This window comes from Siniperca chuatsi, linkage group LG1 (genome assembly GCF_020085105.1).
Source record: "Siniperca chuatsi isolate FFG_IHB_CAS linkage group LG1, ASM2008510v1, whole genome shotgun sequence".
Lineage (NCBI taxonomy): Eukaryota > Metazoa > Chordata > Actinopteri > Centrarchiformes > Sinipercidae > Siniperca > Siniperca chuatsi.
The window spans coordinates 33625000-33644919 of record NC_058042.1 but is presented as its reverse complement, the minus strand read 5'-3'; the positions used below and the strand labels follow the sequence as shown (position 1 = coordinate 33644919).

Genomic DNA, 19920 nt, shown 5'->3' with positions numbered 1-19920 from the left:
ACCATCCATCTGTAGCTGAAATAGTGGGCCCATCGAAGAGGAACTGACATAAGTTTTAAATTCTGAGTGATCCTGAGTAAAGTTTGGGGGAGCCTTCTGTAAATGACACACTTATGGGATCTGGTGCTGATGCTGATGAGCCTGGATGAATGTGGTCTGGTTTATGGCATTTGGAAATATATGTGCTTCACCTTTTACTGCTCTACATTCTTCCTTGTGCCTGCATTCCACTTCCTCTGCACAACAGTACATGATATCCCTGTCTGACTGCATTCTCAACCTACATTAGAAAATTGGCCATTATAAAACACACTTGTCAGTTGCAAACTGATATTACAAAATGCACTGAAAAAAAAAAAACAAGCTCCAACCAACCAATATAGTATGCTAGGTTATGTATAATGTTAACCAAAATTGAATGCTTTTGACACCCAACGTTGCTCTTATGTGGTTTATGTTCCTGGTTGAAAAGATAGAACAGAGACAAAAGGGGATTCAGAGAAAAGGAGACAGGAGAGACTAGAAAGGAGACAGGGAGAAAAGAGATGGGAAGAAGGAGACAGAGGATGAGTCAGAATGGGAGACCAGAAGAAAGAAGACAAGACAGGGAGTTCAATACGGAAGGTAGGTAAGGTGTGAGAGATGTTTTTATTTCCTTTACATCAAAACGGTTAAAGAAAAAGGTGGATATAAAAATTGTGATGCTGCTTTGATTTAAGGGAAATATATTTGTGTCTATGCATGTTGTAAATACTGTATGCATAGATATACAATTCTGACAGACATACACTTCTGCAGGAAACCTTACCCTTGGTGTCTAGATGTTTGATTATATTAATTTATGGTTTCATTTTTCGTCTTGTCTTATTTAACAAAATGTGTTATCATTTATTAAATATTTTCATGACCTTTCAGTCATTTTCTGTAGTCATTTGTCTTTTGATTCCAAAAATTACCATTTAATGCACTTATGTTTATAGTTATAAATCTTACTCTGCACCAAGTGTGTATTATAGGTAATACATATAAGTTTGCATAATTGCGTTATAAGTTTAATGCAATAGCAAGGGATTGAAATGAGAAGCGAGTTTAACTAAAAGGTGGTGGTATACACTCAAAATGGAAATTAAGGAGCCTTTACTGCATAATTTGGAGTTGCTGAAGCATGCTATCTTATTTCGAAGGAGGGAAGTTCGGCCCGGATGTGTTAACAGCATTGATTTTGGTTTGACAGATTTGGGAACAACATAATATCCCCGCAAAGAAAGCAACGCTAAGTGTTTACAGTAAGGAGATACGGGTGTACTCACGGCCGACTCTGGTAAAGACGGAGCTAAAGTAGATGGTTAAAACGATATTCGGTTAGAAAGGTAAGAAGTTAGACTATACTTAAAAAAAACGTCAAATTAACTGAAAACATTACACGATCATTTATATTAGTAGCTAAAGGGAAATGTCAATAGAATGTTAGCTAAAAGGTGTCCGACTCAGGAAACACTTACGTTACTGATAAGCCTCAGAGCTTTTCAAATTGTTCATTGCTTCACCGTCTGTAGCAGAAGAGTCAAATTGGCTTAATATGTTAGTGTAACTTAAGTTATCTGAGGCCACTTCAGGTCGTCCTCCCATCACTCAATAGTAGAAGGCAGAGGTATGATCATATTATCCCATTTGAGGTGTAACAGGTTGTGTTCCCACATGTGTTATGTTTTATTTACCAAGCGCTCTTAGAAAGAGGATTAGCACACCGCTGTCATAGACTGTTTATGACCGTTACCATAGAAAACGCCAGTTCCGGTTCCGCGACCGGACGCGCCGGAAGTCGTGCCCATAATTCACGCAAGGTCTCATGGGAGCTAGGAATAAGGTGGATATTGTTTTGACTTCATACAGTATAATTATCACTTTTTGTTGTTATTGCACCATTGATTTTGGCCTTGGACACCACCCCCCCCCACATGGGTGGAGATGTAGGGGCGAATGGCAACCACAGAGCGTCGCATAACTCAGAGCCATGTAATGAGCTTACGATATGCTGCATTCAGAGCCACATGTAAAACAAAACGCTTTTGTCAGTAAATGCATACTTTGTTAAAAAAAGTCTCAAACTATTTTCGAATTAGTGATGTATTCTAACAGAATTTACAGTCTGAAAGCTGAATTAATAGGTATTTTAATGAATTAGTCATGAGTGTGTCCTATTTGATTGTGTCAGTCAAGTACAAGCTATAGCGATAATGCTCGTTTTTAACATGTCCCTTGAATGCAGCACCAATGTTAGTAAATGGGTGTGGTTAACGCATGGAGCGTGCCTTATCAACTTCCGGGAAAACAACGTGAGTTAAGAATGTCCACATGTTTTTAAAATGTGTGCTTATGCTCACAATAATGTTGTATTTTACTCGACACAGTAACGTAGTACGTGATAGTGGTGTTGTGTGGAGACTTTAGAAGCCAGGTTGATTCTTATTCTTCTTTCTGTGAGAGGTTTGTTTAGGCTAGCCGCAATGTTATCAGATATCACCTGTTACAATTAACAGACAAATCATTGTCAGTACCTCACGTCCAGTCTAGTTTCACCCATTGTGTTCATTGTATTCTAACGTTAGTTAACAAAGTCGATGTTTTGAAACCACTCACAGTTCCAAATTTATTGTCCATACAGACCAAGTTGCCGACGCTAGCTATAACGTTAGCCTGTAATGTTAAACAAGCCATGCCTACACTGTAACATAACGTTAACTTAATATACTGTAATGCAGACTGTGTCACTGTACTATCATCATATCACTTCACACAAATTAGCAGATTAAAGCAGGTTACCCGTTGTACGTTTAGTTTTGTCATTTGTTTTAGGTGCTCGCCATGGGACTCGCCAGTTTGGATAAAATTATTGCACTGCAGAGAAACCCTGCCAACATCAGAAACCTGTGTATTCTGGCCCATGTTGACCATGGTGAGTTGACACGCTGACATTAAACATTTTTGTCGCAGCGGCGAGATTTAGTTAACTTAATATTTACTGATTGTCAGCAGAAGTACTGAGGACGTAGAACGTGAGTAAAGCCACATCCAGATTCGTTATTATCTATTTTTAAATTCGGCACATGTCATACAACATATATTTACATAACATGTCAACGTTAATAACTTGAATTGTCAGTTGCCAGATCGTACACGTGCAATCACTGAGCGTTAACGAACTGTAAAAGCTTTAACATCTATGGATTTATAAGTAGGTATTGCCTGGCATACACTGCATAACAAAAAACAACAAATTTATTTGTTATTATTTACATATATTTAAAACTTAGATAAATTTGATTTGATGTAGGGTTGGGTAATATAGATTCAATTATCACAGCATCATTATCTCAACTTAAGTTAGACAACTCAAAATCAGATTTAGGACCCTTTTTTAAACTCATGCTTATCACATTGAGTCCAATGCTTTTTACTGTTTTGGAGCAAACTGTCATAATTTAAGACAAAAAAAGATTGAATTAATCAATATGGGAAAATTCCTCCTGGTTTGCAAGGGAACTGGAGATTGTTGTGAGGCAAGAGTGACCACTGATCCACTCTGCTGCTCAACAGTAACTACTGTATATATTCTTAAGTATTAAAAATGTTTGCTGTGACAGACTGTGTTAAAAATGGTATTTGTTTTCATTCATTTAGACATTGGAACTGTGTGATATATCCAACTGAGTATTTTGGTTATGCAGTTACTATTTTCATAGTTTATTTAGGGCATTGGACACTATTAATATAATGTATAATACTAATGATTCATTTCATTATTAATTCATCTCAATTATATGTTCAATTTGTAGATTAATTTAGTATATACAATGTCAGAAAATAGTAAGAATAGAAGTCTTCACATTTGAAGATTGATCAAAGGTCATTCTTGTTAGGAAATTAAATGGGTTTTAGTGTCAGTCAAAATGTTAAGGTGAAAGTGTAAGGTAGTGAAATCATTTCGAACCATCTGCGTCTTTGCAGGCAAAACTACTCTGGCTGACTGCTTAGTGGCAACTAATGGTATCATATCAAGTCGACTGGCTGGGAAGGTAAGTGATTTTATTTGCTACAGACAGACATTTTTAATAGTCATGACCTATACATGTGCAGGATTCCAGTTTTAATTGTTTTGTCATTATTTGTGCTTATTTGTGATGTGTTTAACTACCAGCTGAGGTATCTGGACAGCAGGGAGGATGAACAAATTAGAGGAATCACCATGAAGTCCAGTGCCATCTCTCTGCATTACAGAAATGGTAAGGCCACTTTGGTCAGCCCTGAAGTAAAATCCACACTTTAATATTTCATACTGTTAGATGCTACCACTCTGTGGTGCTCACTACATTCCAGGACTAATTCCCTGGTGATTTGCTGTTTTTGTTTTACTGTCTTTACCCCAGTCTGCCTTTGTCTTCTTCTGATTTGGTGTGTGATTATTAAATATCTGGGCATGATGGCAAGTCACCTTCATTTGTCCAGCTATCCACAGGAATAAGAAAAATATACCATAAACAAAACAAAAAAGTACATTCAATTGTTTGATGGTGAATTTATACTATTCAGTATATACTATACAGTGGTGTGCAAAAGTATTGGCCCCCTTCCTGATTTCTAATTTTTTTGCATGTTTGTCACACTTAAATGTTTCAGATCATCAAACTAATTTAAATATTAGTCAAAGATAACACAAGTAAACACAAAATGCAGTTTTTAAATGAAGGTTGTTATTATTAAGGGAAAACAAAATCCAAACCTACATGGCCCTGTGTGAAAAAGTGATTGCCCCCTAAACCTAATAACTGGTTGGGCCACCCTTAGCAGCAACAACTGCAATCAAGTGCTTGCGATAACTTGCAATGAGTCTTTTACAGCGCTGTGGAGGAATTTTGGCCCACTCATCTTTGCAGAATTGTTGTAATTCAGCCACATTGGAGGGTTTCTGCCTTTTTAAGGTCATGTCACAGCATCTGAATAGGATTCAGGTCAAGGCTAGGCCATTCCAAAGTCTTCATTTTGTTCTTCTCCCACCATTCAGAGGTGGACTTGCTGGTGTGTTCTGGATCATTGTCCTACTGCAGAACCCAAGTTCGCTTCAGCTTGAGGTCACGAACAGATGGCCGGACATTCTCCTTCAGGAGTTTTTGGTAGACAGCAGAATTCATGGTTCCATTTATCACAGCAAGTCTTCCAGGTCCTGAAGCAGCAAAACAGCCCCAGACCATCACACAATCACCACCATATTTCACTGTTGGTATGATGTTCTTTTTCTGAAATGCAGTGTTACTTTTACGCCAGATGTAATGGGACACACACCTTCCAAAAAATTAAACTTTTGTCTCGTCAGTCCACAGAGTATTTCCCCAAAAGTCTTGGGGATCATCAAGATGTTTTCTGGCAAAAATGAGACGAGCCTTAATGTTCTTTTTGCTCAGCAGTGGTTTTCGTCTTGGAACTCTGCCATGCAGGCCATTTTGACCCAGTCTCTTTCTTATGGTGGAGTCATGAACACTGACCTTAACTGAGGCAAGTGAGGCCTGCAGTTCTTTGGATGTTGTTGTGGGGTCTCTGAATGGCTGAAAAACAAAATGAAGACTTTGGAGTGGCCTAGTGGAGATAAGTTGAGAAAAATGTTTGCTAATGTTTATTCAATATCTTTTGCATAACAGCCAACCCTATATGGATTCAGATGTAAATTTGATCCAGCATTCTAGTGAGGCTGACAGATGAAGAAGAACAAAATGAAGACTTTGGAGTGACCTAGTCAAAGTCCTGACCTGAATCCTATTCAGATGCTGTGGCATGACCTTAAAAAGGCAGGTTATCCTCGAAAACCCTCCAATGTGGCTGAATTACAACAATTCTGCAAAGATGAGTGGGCCAAAATTCCTCCACAGCGCTGTAAAAGACTCATTGCAAGTTATCGCAAGCACTTGATTGCAGTTGTTTCTGCTAAGGGTGGCCCAACCAGTTATTAGGTTTATTAGGTTTAGGGCTATCACTTTTTCACACAGGGCCATGTAGGTTTGGATTTTGTTTTCCCTTAATAATAACAACCTTCATTTAAAAACTGCATTTTGTGTTTACTTGTGTTATCTTTGACTAATATTTAAATTAGTTTGATGATCTGAAACATTTAAGTCTGACAAACATGCAAACAAATAAGAAATCAGGAAGGGGGCAAACACTTTTGCACACCACTGTATATAGTGTAGTATATATATATTAGCACTCAGTATAATCCTTGGTTGATGACTCAACGTCTCAATAGACTCAAGGTCTAGCTACAAAGCTTTGACTCATATAGCTTTAATGTTATTGTCTCCAATGAATTATTATAGTTTGCTGCTAATTATTGTGGAACATTTTTTTATAGCTTTTAAAAATAGCCAAAAACAAAAAAAAGATTGTCAGTAATGAAAATATTTATTAGTTGGCTCATCTGAGCTCCAGTGTTATTGAACCTAGAGATTGACATTACTGTAAATTAAAAGCAGATACATTCTCTCCAGTCTAAACAAGGGGTTTTTGAGGAGAAGACTCTAAATAGTGTTTGTGTGCCTTTTGTCTCCTCAGGAGATCACGAGTACTTACTAAATTTGATCGACTCTCCTGGTCATGTCGACTTCTCCTCGGAAGTTTCCACTGCTGTCAGGCTGTGTGACGGTGCCATTGTAGTTGTTGATGCTGTGGAGGGAGTGTGTCCACAGGTAAATATCACTGTTGACTTTGTCTCATTCTGTAAGCTGTCTGTTCATAAAGAAGAGACATCGTACTTACTCTAGATCCCCATTCTTTCCTGTAAACATACTAAGTTTGCAGTCTGTAAGTATTTGGGCTAATTTTTGTTTCTGTACATTGGATTTGATTAATCTGTTGACTTTTTTGTCAGCAGTACGTTTTATAAAGTAGACCAAACAACACAACTCGCGATTTTAATTTTTTTCGCCCGCGATTCCGTTTTCACAACAGTAGATGAGCCACGTGTGGAGGAGGCTTGTTGTTAATGATGTGGCCTATCGAAATGATCGAAACCAACGTGGTACCGAATGACATCAGCACCAACAGGTGCACTTACAAGCTTTTACAAAACAACGGAATAAGTAGGCTTACATTAAACAGAGCATGAAGAGCATGTGCGATTGTCAGTAGACCGCATGGGAAGGGTAGAGTGAGGGGAGATTGTCCGCTAGTTAACTGATCGCAGATGGCGTCATTCTTTTGGATGGATAAAAAAAGTAAAAATAATAAATGCTAAAATGGGTTGCCAAATACATTTAATATATAGTTAATATACTCGGGAGGCCCGCCTAAGTCTATGTGTGGGAAACACTGAAGTTAGTTCTGGACCTTTGGGAACAGTATGTACAACAAGATAATCTAAGCATAAAGGTCAATTTACTAGCTTTTCAGATCTTTCTCATCTTTCAGTCTTCATTAGTGAATGAGTCTTATGTGAGGAGGAGATTGCAACCCCTATCTTTGATCAAGGAGCTCATTCACATCTGATGCCAAAGACCATCTTTGAATAGAGACGGGTTACTATCTCCCCCCATGTATAACCACCTGTTGTCATGTGAGAGAAGTTTCATGCTTAGGTCACGGGATGACAACTGAGCCATCTCCATTTGCAAAAAGAAGACCGCGAGATACAGTTGGAAGCTCAGAAAAGCAATACTGGCCGACCAGTTTCAACAATCCCGGACACACTGCAAAAAGTATGAGCAATGATCAGCCACCGAGGCTCAGTGAGGGCCGAACACTGTCTAATGGCTGTTAGTGCTTAGTGTATCAGGGCCCTGAGTGGAGCAGAGTTCGGGTTGGTGGAGGGGCATGAAATGCATTCAGCTTTCATACCAGAGCCGTACCTGGATCACGATTATTGGATATTTGAAGTCTGCCCAAACAACAGGAAGTGCCCAGCTTGGCTTCATTGGTCAAAAGCACTTACTCTAGGTGGTGCATATTTGATTTAGAAGTGCTGTAAAACACTTTAAAAGGTTATTGAATAGCAACAGAAAATATTGTCCATTAGCAGATTTGGTCCATGAATATGAGAATGAGCTGTCTGTATTGGCCTTTTTAAAACCTATATTAGTTCAAACTTTTACTGTCAGTGGAATAGAGAACAACAACTTGAGGTAATGCTTTATTTTACAGGTCCTGTAATTTGCGTAGAGTTATTAGGTACATATAGGTACAGTAAATATGAAGCTGGAGCCAGCACCCAGTTAGCTTAGCTTAGCAGAAAGACTGGAAATGGGGGAAATGGCTCACCTGACTCTGTCCAACAATAACAAAATCCTCCTACCAGCCAACCAAAAACAAGTGTAAAAATTACAAGTTCCTTGTGAGGTTACCTTTAGACAGAGCCAGGCTAGCTGTTTCCCCCTATTTTCAGTCTTTATGCTAAGCTAACTGGCTGCTGGCTGTAGCTTCATATTTAACAGACAGAGTGGTATCAGTTTTCTCACTTAAGTCTCAGAAAGAAAGCAAATATGCATATTTTCCAAAAAACATTTTAGCTCTATTAAATATTTAAAGAAAAGTTTAAAATAATTTTCAGAAGCTGAAACATTTCAAGTAACCTTTTAAAATTCTTTAAAAATGTATATTTATAGAATTCCTCTATCACAAATTATATTTTCTGCATGAAAAAAATACTACATAACACATCAGTAGATGTGCTGAAAACATTTCAGCTCTGTAGGACATATGGGTGATTTTTTTATTTATTTATTTTTTTTTTTTGAAGTTTGGAATGTGAAATGTCTAGAAATGTATGTGTATATCAGCCACACCCACTTTAATCAATCATTACCAAATTTTATGCACCAACTGAGTCATAACCCTAGATCATGCAAACCGAATTTCATACGAATCCATGCAGCCGATAACGAGATATAAACTGTGACATCACTTCCTGTTTTACTGCAACCTATAGGAAGTTGTTTTTAGAACTTTATATCTTGTGTATTTATGAGTATAAAAATTCTTTTAATAACTTTGAGCATCCATAGATTACATGTGCAAAATTTTGTGCAGATCGGACTCACGGACTAGGAGGAGTTCGAAAAAGAAGGTTTTGCATATTTTGCGAAAAAACATAGGCGGAAATGGCCTACATCAGGAGATGCAGCTCAATTATATGTAAGGTTTTCGAATGTGTGACCTACTATGTGGAAGTTACTGGCCAAAGCGCATTTATCTTTATCATAGCGCCACCTGCTGGTTGACATGTGTCGTTTTTGGTGTCTTAGGTGTGTGCATGGGTCGATACCACCCCTGTGAATTTCACTTGCATAACTCTTGCGGTGTAGGCTGCAGTACCACTTTTACCAACATAAGAAAGAAAGATTTGAGTGATTTTAAATAGGGTTCCCAGCACTGCTGGTAGGGCTTGGACCCCTAAATTAAAACTTGTGGATATAAATGTAGGTTTACATGTTGCTGTGAAATGTGAAATTTTTTTATTTTTATTTGTTTATTTGTTTGTTTTTTATTTGCGTGTGTGTTGTGAGTAGACCCAGGTTGTGCTGCGTCAGGCGTGGCTGGAGAATATCAGGCCTGTTCTGGTCATCAATAAGATAGACCGACTTATCATGGAGCTAAAGCTCACCTCTCAGGAAGCTTACACCCACCTGCAGAAGATCCTGGAACAGGTGAGGGGCCCAACTCTCTGCTTACACAGGCCACAATCAGTTATAGTTTAAGTTCTCTGTAACACTCTCAGCCACAATGTTGCACTACAAAGAAACCCTCAGTGAAATTGTACTTTTTGTGTTCAGCTGCCTTGAAATTGAATCATGGAAATAAAAGTTGACAGTGTTTTGTAAACCACTGTAACTAAGCGTTGCTGTGCGTGTTCTTCCTTCTAGGTGAATGCAGTGACAGGGACTTTGTTCACATCCAAAGTGCTGGAGGAGCGAGCAGAGAAAGAGAAGGAGGAAAAAGATAGCGAGACTTTGAGTGGTGATCAGGTTTATGACTGGAGTGCTGGGCTGGAGGAAGCTGACGACTCACATCTCTACTTTTCTCCTGACCAAGGAAATGTGGTCTTTGCCAGTGCCATAGATGGATGGGGATTTAGGTGAGGCTGGTCCCTCTTAAGCTTCATTGACCTCATCAGTGGTATGCGTTGTGTGGAGGGTCTAAGTGGAAGGAACGGTCCTCAGATGTAGAGATCGGTTTCAAAACCACAGAAGGCAGTTTCACTGGAGGCTGCTGATGTTTTAGTCATGATATGAGTTCTTTGTAGCGATATCAACAAAGTGCTAAATGACTTGGATTTGTCTGTAAACTAGGATTATTTAGTTTGCTTTCCTGATCATTCAGAGGAAATTGATACCCTTATTTCAGCAGTAAGACAGCCAATCACCAATTTTGAAGTTTGATAAAATAAAAACAAATGGTGCGTAATATATGTATAGTAGTACTTTTTTGAGTAAGTAAAACAAAACTTCAGTATGTCATTTCAGTTTCAGTGTATTATTAATTAGAATTATGAAAACAAAGGTGAGCTTGCATGGTCGCACTAAGATACAAACATGCAAAGTTTACTCGCACGGAAGTCTTTTTAAGTAATTCTATGGCTGGTAGGAAAACTTGTGTTTATATGTGTTGGCCTTTATCTTGGACAGGCGGTTGTGGAGAAGGAGAACTTCATCATTGAGGGAATGGTCACAGTCCAAAAGAACAGTCTTATGTCGCTCTTGTCTGTCACAAAGCTCCGACGCACATCTGCTTTTCCCTAACGGTCTTACCGGTCAACAATATGGACTGTGTATTTGTGTGTTTGATATTCAAGTAAATCATTGTAATTGTTTGTTTTTTTTTTTTTTTAAATCAGTTTAAAAAGTACAATTTGCTTGGAATTATTAATTTTGACAAAATCATTTTGTAGGACAGCAACACATTATTATCATATCATCACCATTCCACTGAGAGTTGATTTACATGATCTGAATGATAGTACAGCCCTGTCACTATGGCTGTATTCAAAACCGCCACTATACTAGCAGTACATATTGATTTGGCCAGAATGTAGTATGCAGTATGCAAACATAAGCAAAATATACCATATGCCAAAAATACCCAGATGTCGTACTGATTCAGACAAAATCTTCAGTATGCATCAGACCAGTGTATCTCGCATACTGTGTCCCACAATGCAAAGCATTGGAAATGTTTTTTGAATTTTTTAAATTTTTATTTAATCAGGCAGTCTTAACAACTGGTCACCCTCGTCATTGGTGGACAAGGAGGAATATAACTGCTCTGTACCTAATAACAAAAAATATAACTTACCTTAGATTTAAGTTATGTATGCCGTGTTGTTTTCTTATTGACAGCTTGCTAAGGTTAATGTTGCTGTCTTTGTGATATCAAACGTTAGCTTTGCAGGTTTAACTTAAACATTATGGCTTTGTTATGGGTAACACTATTAGGACAAAAGATGTTACATGTTAAAGTGGTATTTACATTTATAGTCCTCTTATTGTTTACTTCAGCTTTCCAAAACCTGAAACCAGCTAAGCCTGACCTTGCATACTGCAAAATTAATCGATTGAGCAGTATGTCGTACATACTGCGTTTGTCTGTAGTATGTAGTAGGCGGTTCCGAATACAGCCTGTACAGTTTGTGTGGCCTGGCTTCAGTCCATGAGACCCTTTTCACAGAGTCCCAGCAGGCCACACAGCTGCAGCTAATAATATTAATAAATTAGTTTGATTTAGCTGATTCTATAGGCTTTTTTCACAGCAGATATTTTAAGTGTCCCACTGTGACATTACAGTGTTTGATGGATCTCTTGACTTTTTGAGTCCTTGTGTCCAGACTTAAGAGAAAAACGGCAATGAGAGTGGGCCTGTGCATCTTAAAAAACAACAGATGAACAAATATGCTGTCTGTATTTACAAAAACAAAGTCAGGAAAAATGCGGCACTCCAGTGGACAAAAACAGCACACACACAAAAAAATCACCTTGTGTTGAACGTTTGGGTAAATGTATTTGCAACCAATAGGCTGACAAATCTGCTGACACGTTTCCCCATGAAACCTTCATCAGAGCATGTTGGCAGCAGTAAACTCTCTTTTTAAAGGACACATGTGAGCTCTAATCAACAGAAAACAATTAGGTTTTATCAACTTAGATACATGTGACACTATCTGACCCTCAACATGATTACAGAACCATCAGAGACCAGAACAAACTCCAACCTGTTTGTTACCTTAAAAGACCTCATTCTTTTGTATGTAAAATACTTCTTCCTGACCTTTTAATTACTTGTAATTGACAGTTCTTTCAGTCACTTCATAACGCTTATTCTAACACAGTGACAAAGTCTCTAGTAGGTTGGTTTTTGACATTCAAATGTGGCGGACATACATTAAAGACCTAGTTCTGAGGGTAGTTGTGTCCTTGTGATGCTATAAATAAACCAATGAAGTCTCAGCGGAGACATAGTCTTCTCCGCCTCTGTACCCAAGAGTCACCTCGAGGAAGATGAGAGCCAGACAGAACTTTACTCAAAAACTCAAATTAAGCTAAACACTGTAGCATGGTTTGTAAAAAAAAAAGGTCAATGCTTTTCTGTTGTCAGTGAACCTGCATAAAAAAATACAAGACTTAAGAGTTTGATTTTGTTTTGCAGCATCCAGCAGTTTGCCCACATCTACAGCCAGAGAATGGGTATTAAGTCAGAGGTGCTGCTCAAAACCCTGTGGGGAGATTTCTACCTCAATGCAAAAGCAAAGAAGATCATGAAGGGAGCTCAGGTGATGTAACTATGAGTAATTGTAGGTCTTAAGTTCTTGTTCTTTTCTTCTACCCTGTGCTGTGTATTTGACATATTCTTTAACTGCCAAAGAAAGATTTAAAATAAATCAGAGGTTTACCAAATACTAGAACTATTACAGCTACTACTTGGGTGTTGAATTGAGACAGAGAGGGTTGTTGATCAATTGCAATGGGAGCGATACCTCACATTCAGTCAGCACTATAATCTTTTGTTTAGGGCTCTTTTTTTTCTGAAATCAAATAATTCAGGAATTTATGTATTTATTTGATCACTAAAAATGGGTACAAACAAACATCAATGATACAAAAAATGTCAGAGCCAGATTTGTATTGCATATAACGCCAGATTTCTGTTATTTTCAAATTACTTACACTGGCATATAGTCAGCAGCTCATTTGTGTTTTGCCTCCCCTTTTTCCTTTACCTTTTTTAGTACAGCAAGTATCCCATAACACTCTAAGGTTCATTTAGTGTGAAATATGGGGATTTCTTGCAGCAGCTAAAGTTTGGGTGTTTGGGGACATAAAATCACAGTGAAACCAGTTAAAATTGATCTGGGTTTTTTGTTGTTGAAAAAATCTTTAAAAAAAAGTTATTAATGGTAAATCAGCTGAGAAACTTAACACCTGTAGATCCTAAAACATTGCACAAAAAGCTTATGAATGAAACAAGCTAATGTTTGCAAACTTGAGATGTCAAGATCCATGCACAACATAACCTAATGTTGTGAAAATAAATGGATTGTTAAAGGAACATTTTGGCACAGTACATGTATGGACATCATTGGGCCTCATGCAAGAACCACTTCAACAACAAATTCATTCTTCAGTGGCATGTACAATCATCAGTACTAGGTAGAGGTAGTTCCTCTGTTATAAGAGCAGGCAGTGTAACATGTTGGATAATATTCTATCTGTGAATGACACCTCCCCTTGACTGCCTCCCATCTAAGTCATGGACTGCTTTGTTGTTTTAAATATGTTTTTTAGCTTCTAACTTCATGTCAAACCATTCCCTCTTGATTTCTGTCACAGCCCAGCTCTGACACAATCATAGGCATCTTATTAATATTGTGTAATTGTTGCAGGTCCTCTAATACAATTACTGACACTGCTACATGTGTCCTATTTTGGTCTGCTGATGTCTGACAGTAGTTAGTGATGTTTCACAGTGTGAAATTCTTATTTTTACTCTCGGGTAACAATTTTGTGAATGAAATTTACCCACAAACAGAGTGAAACCCTTATATAGCGATTTTGTGGTGTGGTTTATGCTAATGATCAAATCTCACAAACGCACACCTACTCATGAACAGGTGGTATTCATCATCAGGCTTAAATGAGTAATTTACAAAAAGTATGTGCAGTTAAGGGAGTTAACTGAGTCTATGGCGTTTAATTAGTGCGGATGCTGATTCAGCAGCATTTACACTATTGTTATTGTAATCTTTATTATTATTATTAGAGGGAATGCTGAATAAGCATTCCCACTATTGTTATTTAAATCTTGTTTATTCTTCTGTACGTTTTTTGCTTTGCTCATATTTCTGCATACTTTCAGCTACACAAACCTACTCCACTTTGAAATGTAAAAGGAAAAAGTGAGTAGTGATGCTGTCAATCTGGCAGTAAATGTACAGTTTGTCAGTGTATAAAGGCTGCAGCTTCTCAAGACCAAAGTAAAGCTCCCATGTGGTGTTTCCTAACTGCTGGAATAATGTCACTATGACGATCAGCTCTGCCTACATTGAGGGGATACTTTCTGCGATCTAAATCACCCACTGGGCCAGCATTATGCCGTCATTGTTTGGTTCAGTGTAAAAAAGCAAAGCAGGCGTAATGATGGCTCTTCTTTACAGCAGTATTGCGGGATCCCCAACACGACTAACCTGAGGAAACACCTGGTCAAACACAAAATATATCTAAAAGCTAAAGAGGGTACCATGTTTGATAGTCTGAAAGCCAAGTCCCCCGCAGCAGCCACAGCTAACGTCAGCATGCCTGCAGCCAGCAGGCACCCTCCATGGATGACTAAACTTTAAATAAGGCAGTGAGGTAAAATGGTCTAAATAAATAACAATGTTGAAATTGAGAAGTTTGGACTTATTTTTTACAACTGAAATTACATTTTTGTTATTACAGAGAGAGTAAAGTACTGAAAAAAGGTACCGTCTGGTACTGGCACTGGTATCGGTTCAAATGTGAACGGTATCCAACCCTAGATAATATGCTCATTTAAGCACTAGGACTTACAATTTTTTATTTTTCTGCCTCAAAGCACCAAGAGAGCCATTCAGCTGTCTTATTGACTGTAATGTTATTTTACCTCTCACAGTCTGAAGCAAAAACACAAATGTGCTGACTTTTGAAGCTGTGATTTCATTTTTAATCATTTTTAACTTTATCCACACAAAGTACACATCTAAATATTCATGAATGTCTTCCAGTGCTGATGCACCGATATGACCTACAGTTTAAGCTATATTGTGTCTTCTTTGAAGGGAACTTTTACTGGGCTCTTTCTGTCTCTGAGCACTTTTGAGGCTACACAGATACAGTTACACACAGGTGATGTTGATTAGCTGATTAAACATCAAAGCAGTTTGTTCCTCTGTTCTGATTGGTTGGATCGATTTTGAGCTATTTTTTGGCAGTTTAGACCTCTGACCTTTTTAAATGTTAAACCCTATTGAGTTTGTGCCGGTTTATTAGGGTTCAAACCACGAAGCGGTAGAACCCTTATTATTATTATTATTATTATCATCATTAGGGCCTGAGCACGAAAGTCCAAGGAACCTCTTGTAGAGATTATTATTATTATTATTATTATTATTACACAAAGTGTGGCCAGATGGCTCTATAGTGCCCCCAAACGCATACAATGATTAGGGAAAAAGTTGCTTTGATCTACATCGGTGATCATTGCTCTAATCATAAAGAACATATTTCAGTTGCTTTTGAGAGAGTCAAATCTTTAAACACATGCTAAAACTTTGCATCACGAAACTTTGCGCCCAGTCTTGAACTGGTAAATACTTGGGCTTGGGGGTGGCACTTTTAACAAACTCATCCAAGAGAATTTCTCGGATCGACAAATTTGGGCAGTCTTGTCAAATTGCCAAGCTTTTTATGTTTTCTCAATCTGTGTTGCCGTGGCGATGCTGTGAATTCTGGGTTTCAAAATTAGTAACAGTGCAACCTGGTTCCAGAATTAGTAACAGTCCTTCCTTGTTTCAAAATTAGTAATTGTGCTTTCTCAGCTCCACATCATCAGATTTCACATGCTTGATAAGAGTCCCGGGATGAGACATTTAAAGTCTAATTTGGAGTTTTATTGTGTGATCTACACTTGATAGTCGGCAACACCGTTTATAGTTAGTGCATGTTCTCTTGTGCCACACAGTGGACGCAGGAAGTGATATTTAACTCGCTCTCGCAGTGCCTGATGGTCTTGAAGAAGCGAAGCAGTAGAACCCTCTTGAGTTTGTACTCAATAGGGTTTATTATTATTATTATTATTATTATTATTATTATTATTATTATTTGTCTTATGCCACAGCTCAAATTCTCGTGAGATGGAATGAGCTAGAAACATGGCCCAATAACTGGAAATGATGTGCACGTGCTTACATAGAAATATAAGCCCAATCGGCCACATGGTGGTGCTATAATTAAGGCCATTTTTGAAATGCCACATCCCTCACACCGTAAGTCTGCTTGACTTGAAATTTCTCACACAAGTCCAGCTCAATGTGCTCTACAAAAAAACCTCTTGGAGCATTAAAGTCAGTCATGATGGATTTTTTGCTAATTTGCATAATGTTAAAAACCATGCCACAGCAGAGTCCTCATAGTCAGCCAAAGCTTTGTGCCGCAACCAGGGAGTTCTGTCCTCCTGTCAGACAAGAAGCTGAGAGAACTTAGGACAGGGAGGAGGCTCAGGATCGGGCAGAGATAGTTGAGAAAGGGCCTGATCAAGTGGAAGAAATAGATGACTCAAACATAGGAGAAAGAGAATATCTGAGAAGATCGCAGCGGAGAGGGAGACCAACAGAAAGATTGACATATGACACCCTGGGGCAACTATCATACAGGTACTGGAGTGCAGATGTGAACACCCTCTTACCCGACCAACCCCTCTCAGTGACTCAAAGCTTTGTTCTTTTCCCCTACCCCATCGAGTCCCAGCTGTACTGCTACAGTTGCTACACTCTTGTACACTAAGAGATGGATGCAGATTGATAGCAAATGTCAGGAGACATTCTTTTAAGTGGGGGAGAGTGTAGTGGGTTGAAAATTAGAAGAATAAGTATTTTTACTTATTCTTCTAACTGATACTTATTCTTCTCCTGATTTGTGAGGTTAGCTGTTTTTAACCCACTACAATCAAGTCTTGATTCTGAAAACAGTGTCCAGATGACTACGACTGAAACCTTTTCTACGATCAACTTCATACTCTTCAACTTAAAGGAGCAATGAGCTGAAGTGTCAGCTCACAAAGACATTTCCTTTTCTTTTATTATTGAACAAGCTCTACCTTGTACATTACGGTGCTGGCTATACTGTTCTGTTGGCCTGAGGCAATAAAACTGTCAACTGTTCAACCCAATACTAACTCATTTTGTGAGTCACTCAAGGCAGACCACACCCCAGATCTAGGTAGATGTTAGTTGCCCTATTATAGTATTGGTTAGCACTAGGGGCGCTATACAAAACTTGGCAAGCCAGCCAGGAGTGGTTTTGAGTTCCTTGTTAAGTGAGGGTTGAACAGTCTGGAACTTCTGTTGCATTCCATCTATGAACACTGGTAATTTACATGGATGTACTTTGTGGTAGTAAGGTAAATATGGATGTAATTCAATCTCAAAACATACGTAAGTACCTAATTCTGTCTTAGTACTAGGTTTAACTGGTGATGAGCCAGACAATGAAGTTATGAAGTACTTAGGGCAGTTTGGTTCAGTTGGAAGAATAATTAAGGTAACCAGTGCTGAATCCCAATTTAAAGGCACAGCCATTGTAGAATTCAAGTCAGGCGAACCCATTCAGTTCCTCCAGGAATCCTTGCCTTGCAAAAGACCCAGTTGTAACCCAAATGTTACCCACGACATTCATCTTCTCTCTGAGCTGTACGCTCCTGACAAAAGTTCAAGCTTAACCCAATCTTACTTAACTGAACTGAAGGTTATTGCTAAACTATGTGGAGCAGACTTTGAGAAGGTTTTGCTAGACTAGCTGGCTAGAATTCAGGAGTCTACCAAGAGTCATCACACAACTGAACTAAATGTGTCAAATGTTAGTCAGGAACCTCAGACTGTTAGCAACACAGCCCAAGCTGAACCAGCAGCTAATGAGAGCCATCCTTTTATAAAAATAGGTAATAATCTGTTCCACTCCCATGCACGTGACTCATTTCCATTCACTGCAGGTGCAGAGGCATCACCCTCACATAGGAAACAAACCTGCTACTTACCTTCTGAGCTGTTCACCACTCCAGAGGTGCAAAAGGTAGTCGTTGAGCATGTCATTAAAAGTAGCCACATGTCTTCTCAGTATCATGGTCATGCAAAGCTCAGACCGTTCTCAGGGAAGGTTCCTTGTACATATTTGGAGTCTGATTATGACACATGGTGCAACAATGTTGAGTTCCACCTCTCAGATACCACAGTGTCTGACAAACATACTGTCAGAAAGATAGTGGAGAGTCTTCTTCTGCCCGCCGCCAATGTAGGTAAACATCTTGGGCCTAATTCTATCCCCCCATCATTATCTTAGCCTACTTGACTCTGCATATGGCACGGTTGATGAGGAGATGAACTTTTTTGCAAAATTCTTAAACACCAACCAGAACTCGGGTGAAAAGCCTTCTGGGTATCTGCAAACAGCCCTGAGCCAAGTGGTCAAATGAGGTGGCATTGTCGCTAGTAAGTCAGAGCGTTAACTGCTTAAGCAGTTCTGTAGAGGTTGCTGGAATAACAGCATAATAATAGCATAATCACAAGTCTCCAGCTTGAGCAGAAGAAATACAACCCACTTCTTACAACCTAGAGTTACTTCCTTTGCTATGTACGGAGGAGGACCAGCAAGCTGCTAAGTCCAGCCGCATGAGACAGCGCTTGGGGGTTCCCAAAACCAAAGCCTAGTCAAATTCCCTTTCAGTGGGAGAGCATGTCACTGATGACATAGACACAGAAACTGTTGCAGATAGGGCATCTTCCATCAATGTACATTGATACGTACTGTATCAATGTACGTGTAGTTTTGCAAGTTGGAAAAGCAACTTGCAAAACTACACGCTCCAATAGCTTCTTTGAAAGCATCCTTAAGCAGCACAAGCCAGGCTTCTGCTAAGCCAAGCCAGAAATTAAAGTTTAAAACCAAGGCCTCAACGGGGCAAAAATCCTCAGCCTCAGGTGAGTCAAAGCTCACAAGGAAGCCTCGCCCAGGATATTGTTTCAAGTGTGGCGAGGAAGGCAACATTGTGCCCTCCTGCTGTATTGAACCATATCCTGAAGTGGTTGAGATGAAATGTTGAGATGAAAGAAAAAATAACACGCCTGGGAGGAACAAAACAAACATGATTTAAACTAAACTCAATTCCTGAAGAGGGACTATCAGGAACTGGAAATAAGTATGAATGTCCCAAAACAAAACCCTTGACTAAAGTCTCCAGTCACATTCACAAGGTGGGATGCCAAACTAAGCTACCTAAAGGACTTGTAGGACAGAAATGTACAGCCGATGTCATTTTGTCAGGAGTTGACTGTAATTGCCTCCTCGACACTAGGTCTCAAGTGACCACCGTATCTACTTCTTTCTACAACAGCAATCTGACAGAGCATCCCATTCGACCCATCTACAGTCTGGACATTGAGGGTGCTAGTGGCCAAAATGTTTCGTACTTGGGCTATGTACCCCTCACCCTCAAGTTTCCAAAGAGCTTTGTTGAAACTGAGCCTGAAGTTTCTACTTTAGCGCTAGTATGTATAACTGTGATCTACCTGTACTGATTGGGACAAATGCACTCGATGTCTTGTATGATGAACACTGTCATGGAAAGAACCCAAACGACTTGTCTCCTGTCTATGGCTATAGA

At 38.9% G+C, this 19920-nt stretch overlaps 1 protein-coding gene across 9 annotated transcripts in view; it reads left to right on the top strand.

Annotated features, from left to right (window-relative positions):
- The first annotated feature begins 1227 nt into the window (after positions 1 to 1227).
- efl1 (elongation factor like GTPase 1) overlaps positions 1228 to 19920 on the top strand; it is a 135327-nt gene continuing 116634 nt past the window's right edge. The window contains exons 1-8 of one of the 9 annotated variants that reach the window (XM_044189038.1): positions 1228 to 1370; positions 2857 to 2956; positions 4009 to 4076; positions 4199 to 4283; positions 6601 to 6734; positions 9549 to 9686; positions 9903 to 10114; positions 12679 to 12802. In XM_044189038.1, coding sequence (XP_044044973.1) covers positions 2866 to 2956; positions 4009 to 4076; positions 4199 to 4283; positions 6601 to 6734; positions 9549 to 9686; positions 9903 to 10114; positions 12679 to 12802 — 852 coding nt within the window. In that variant the 5' untranslated portion in view covers positions 1228 to 1370; positions 2857 to 2865. The other 8 variants (XM_044189007.1, XM_044188997.1, XM_044189014.1 and 5 more) reach the window with 8 other exon arrangements.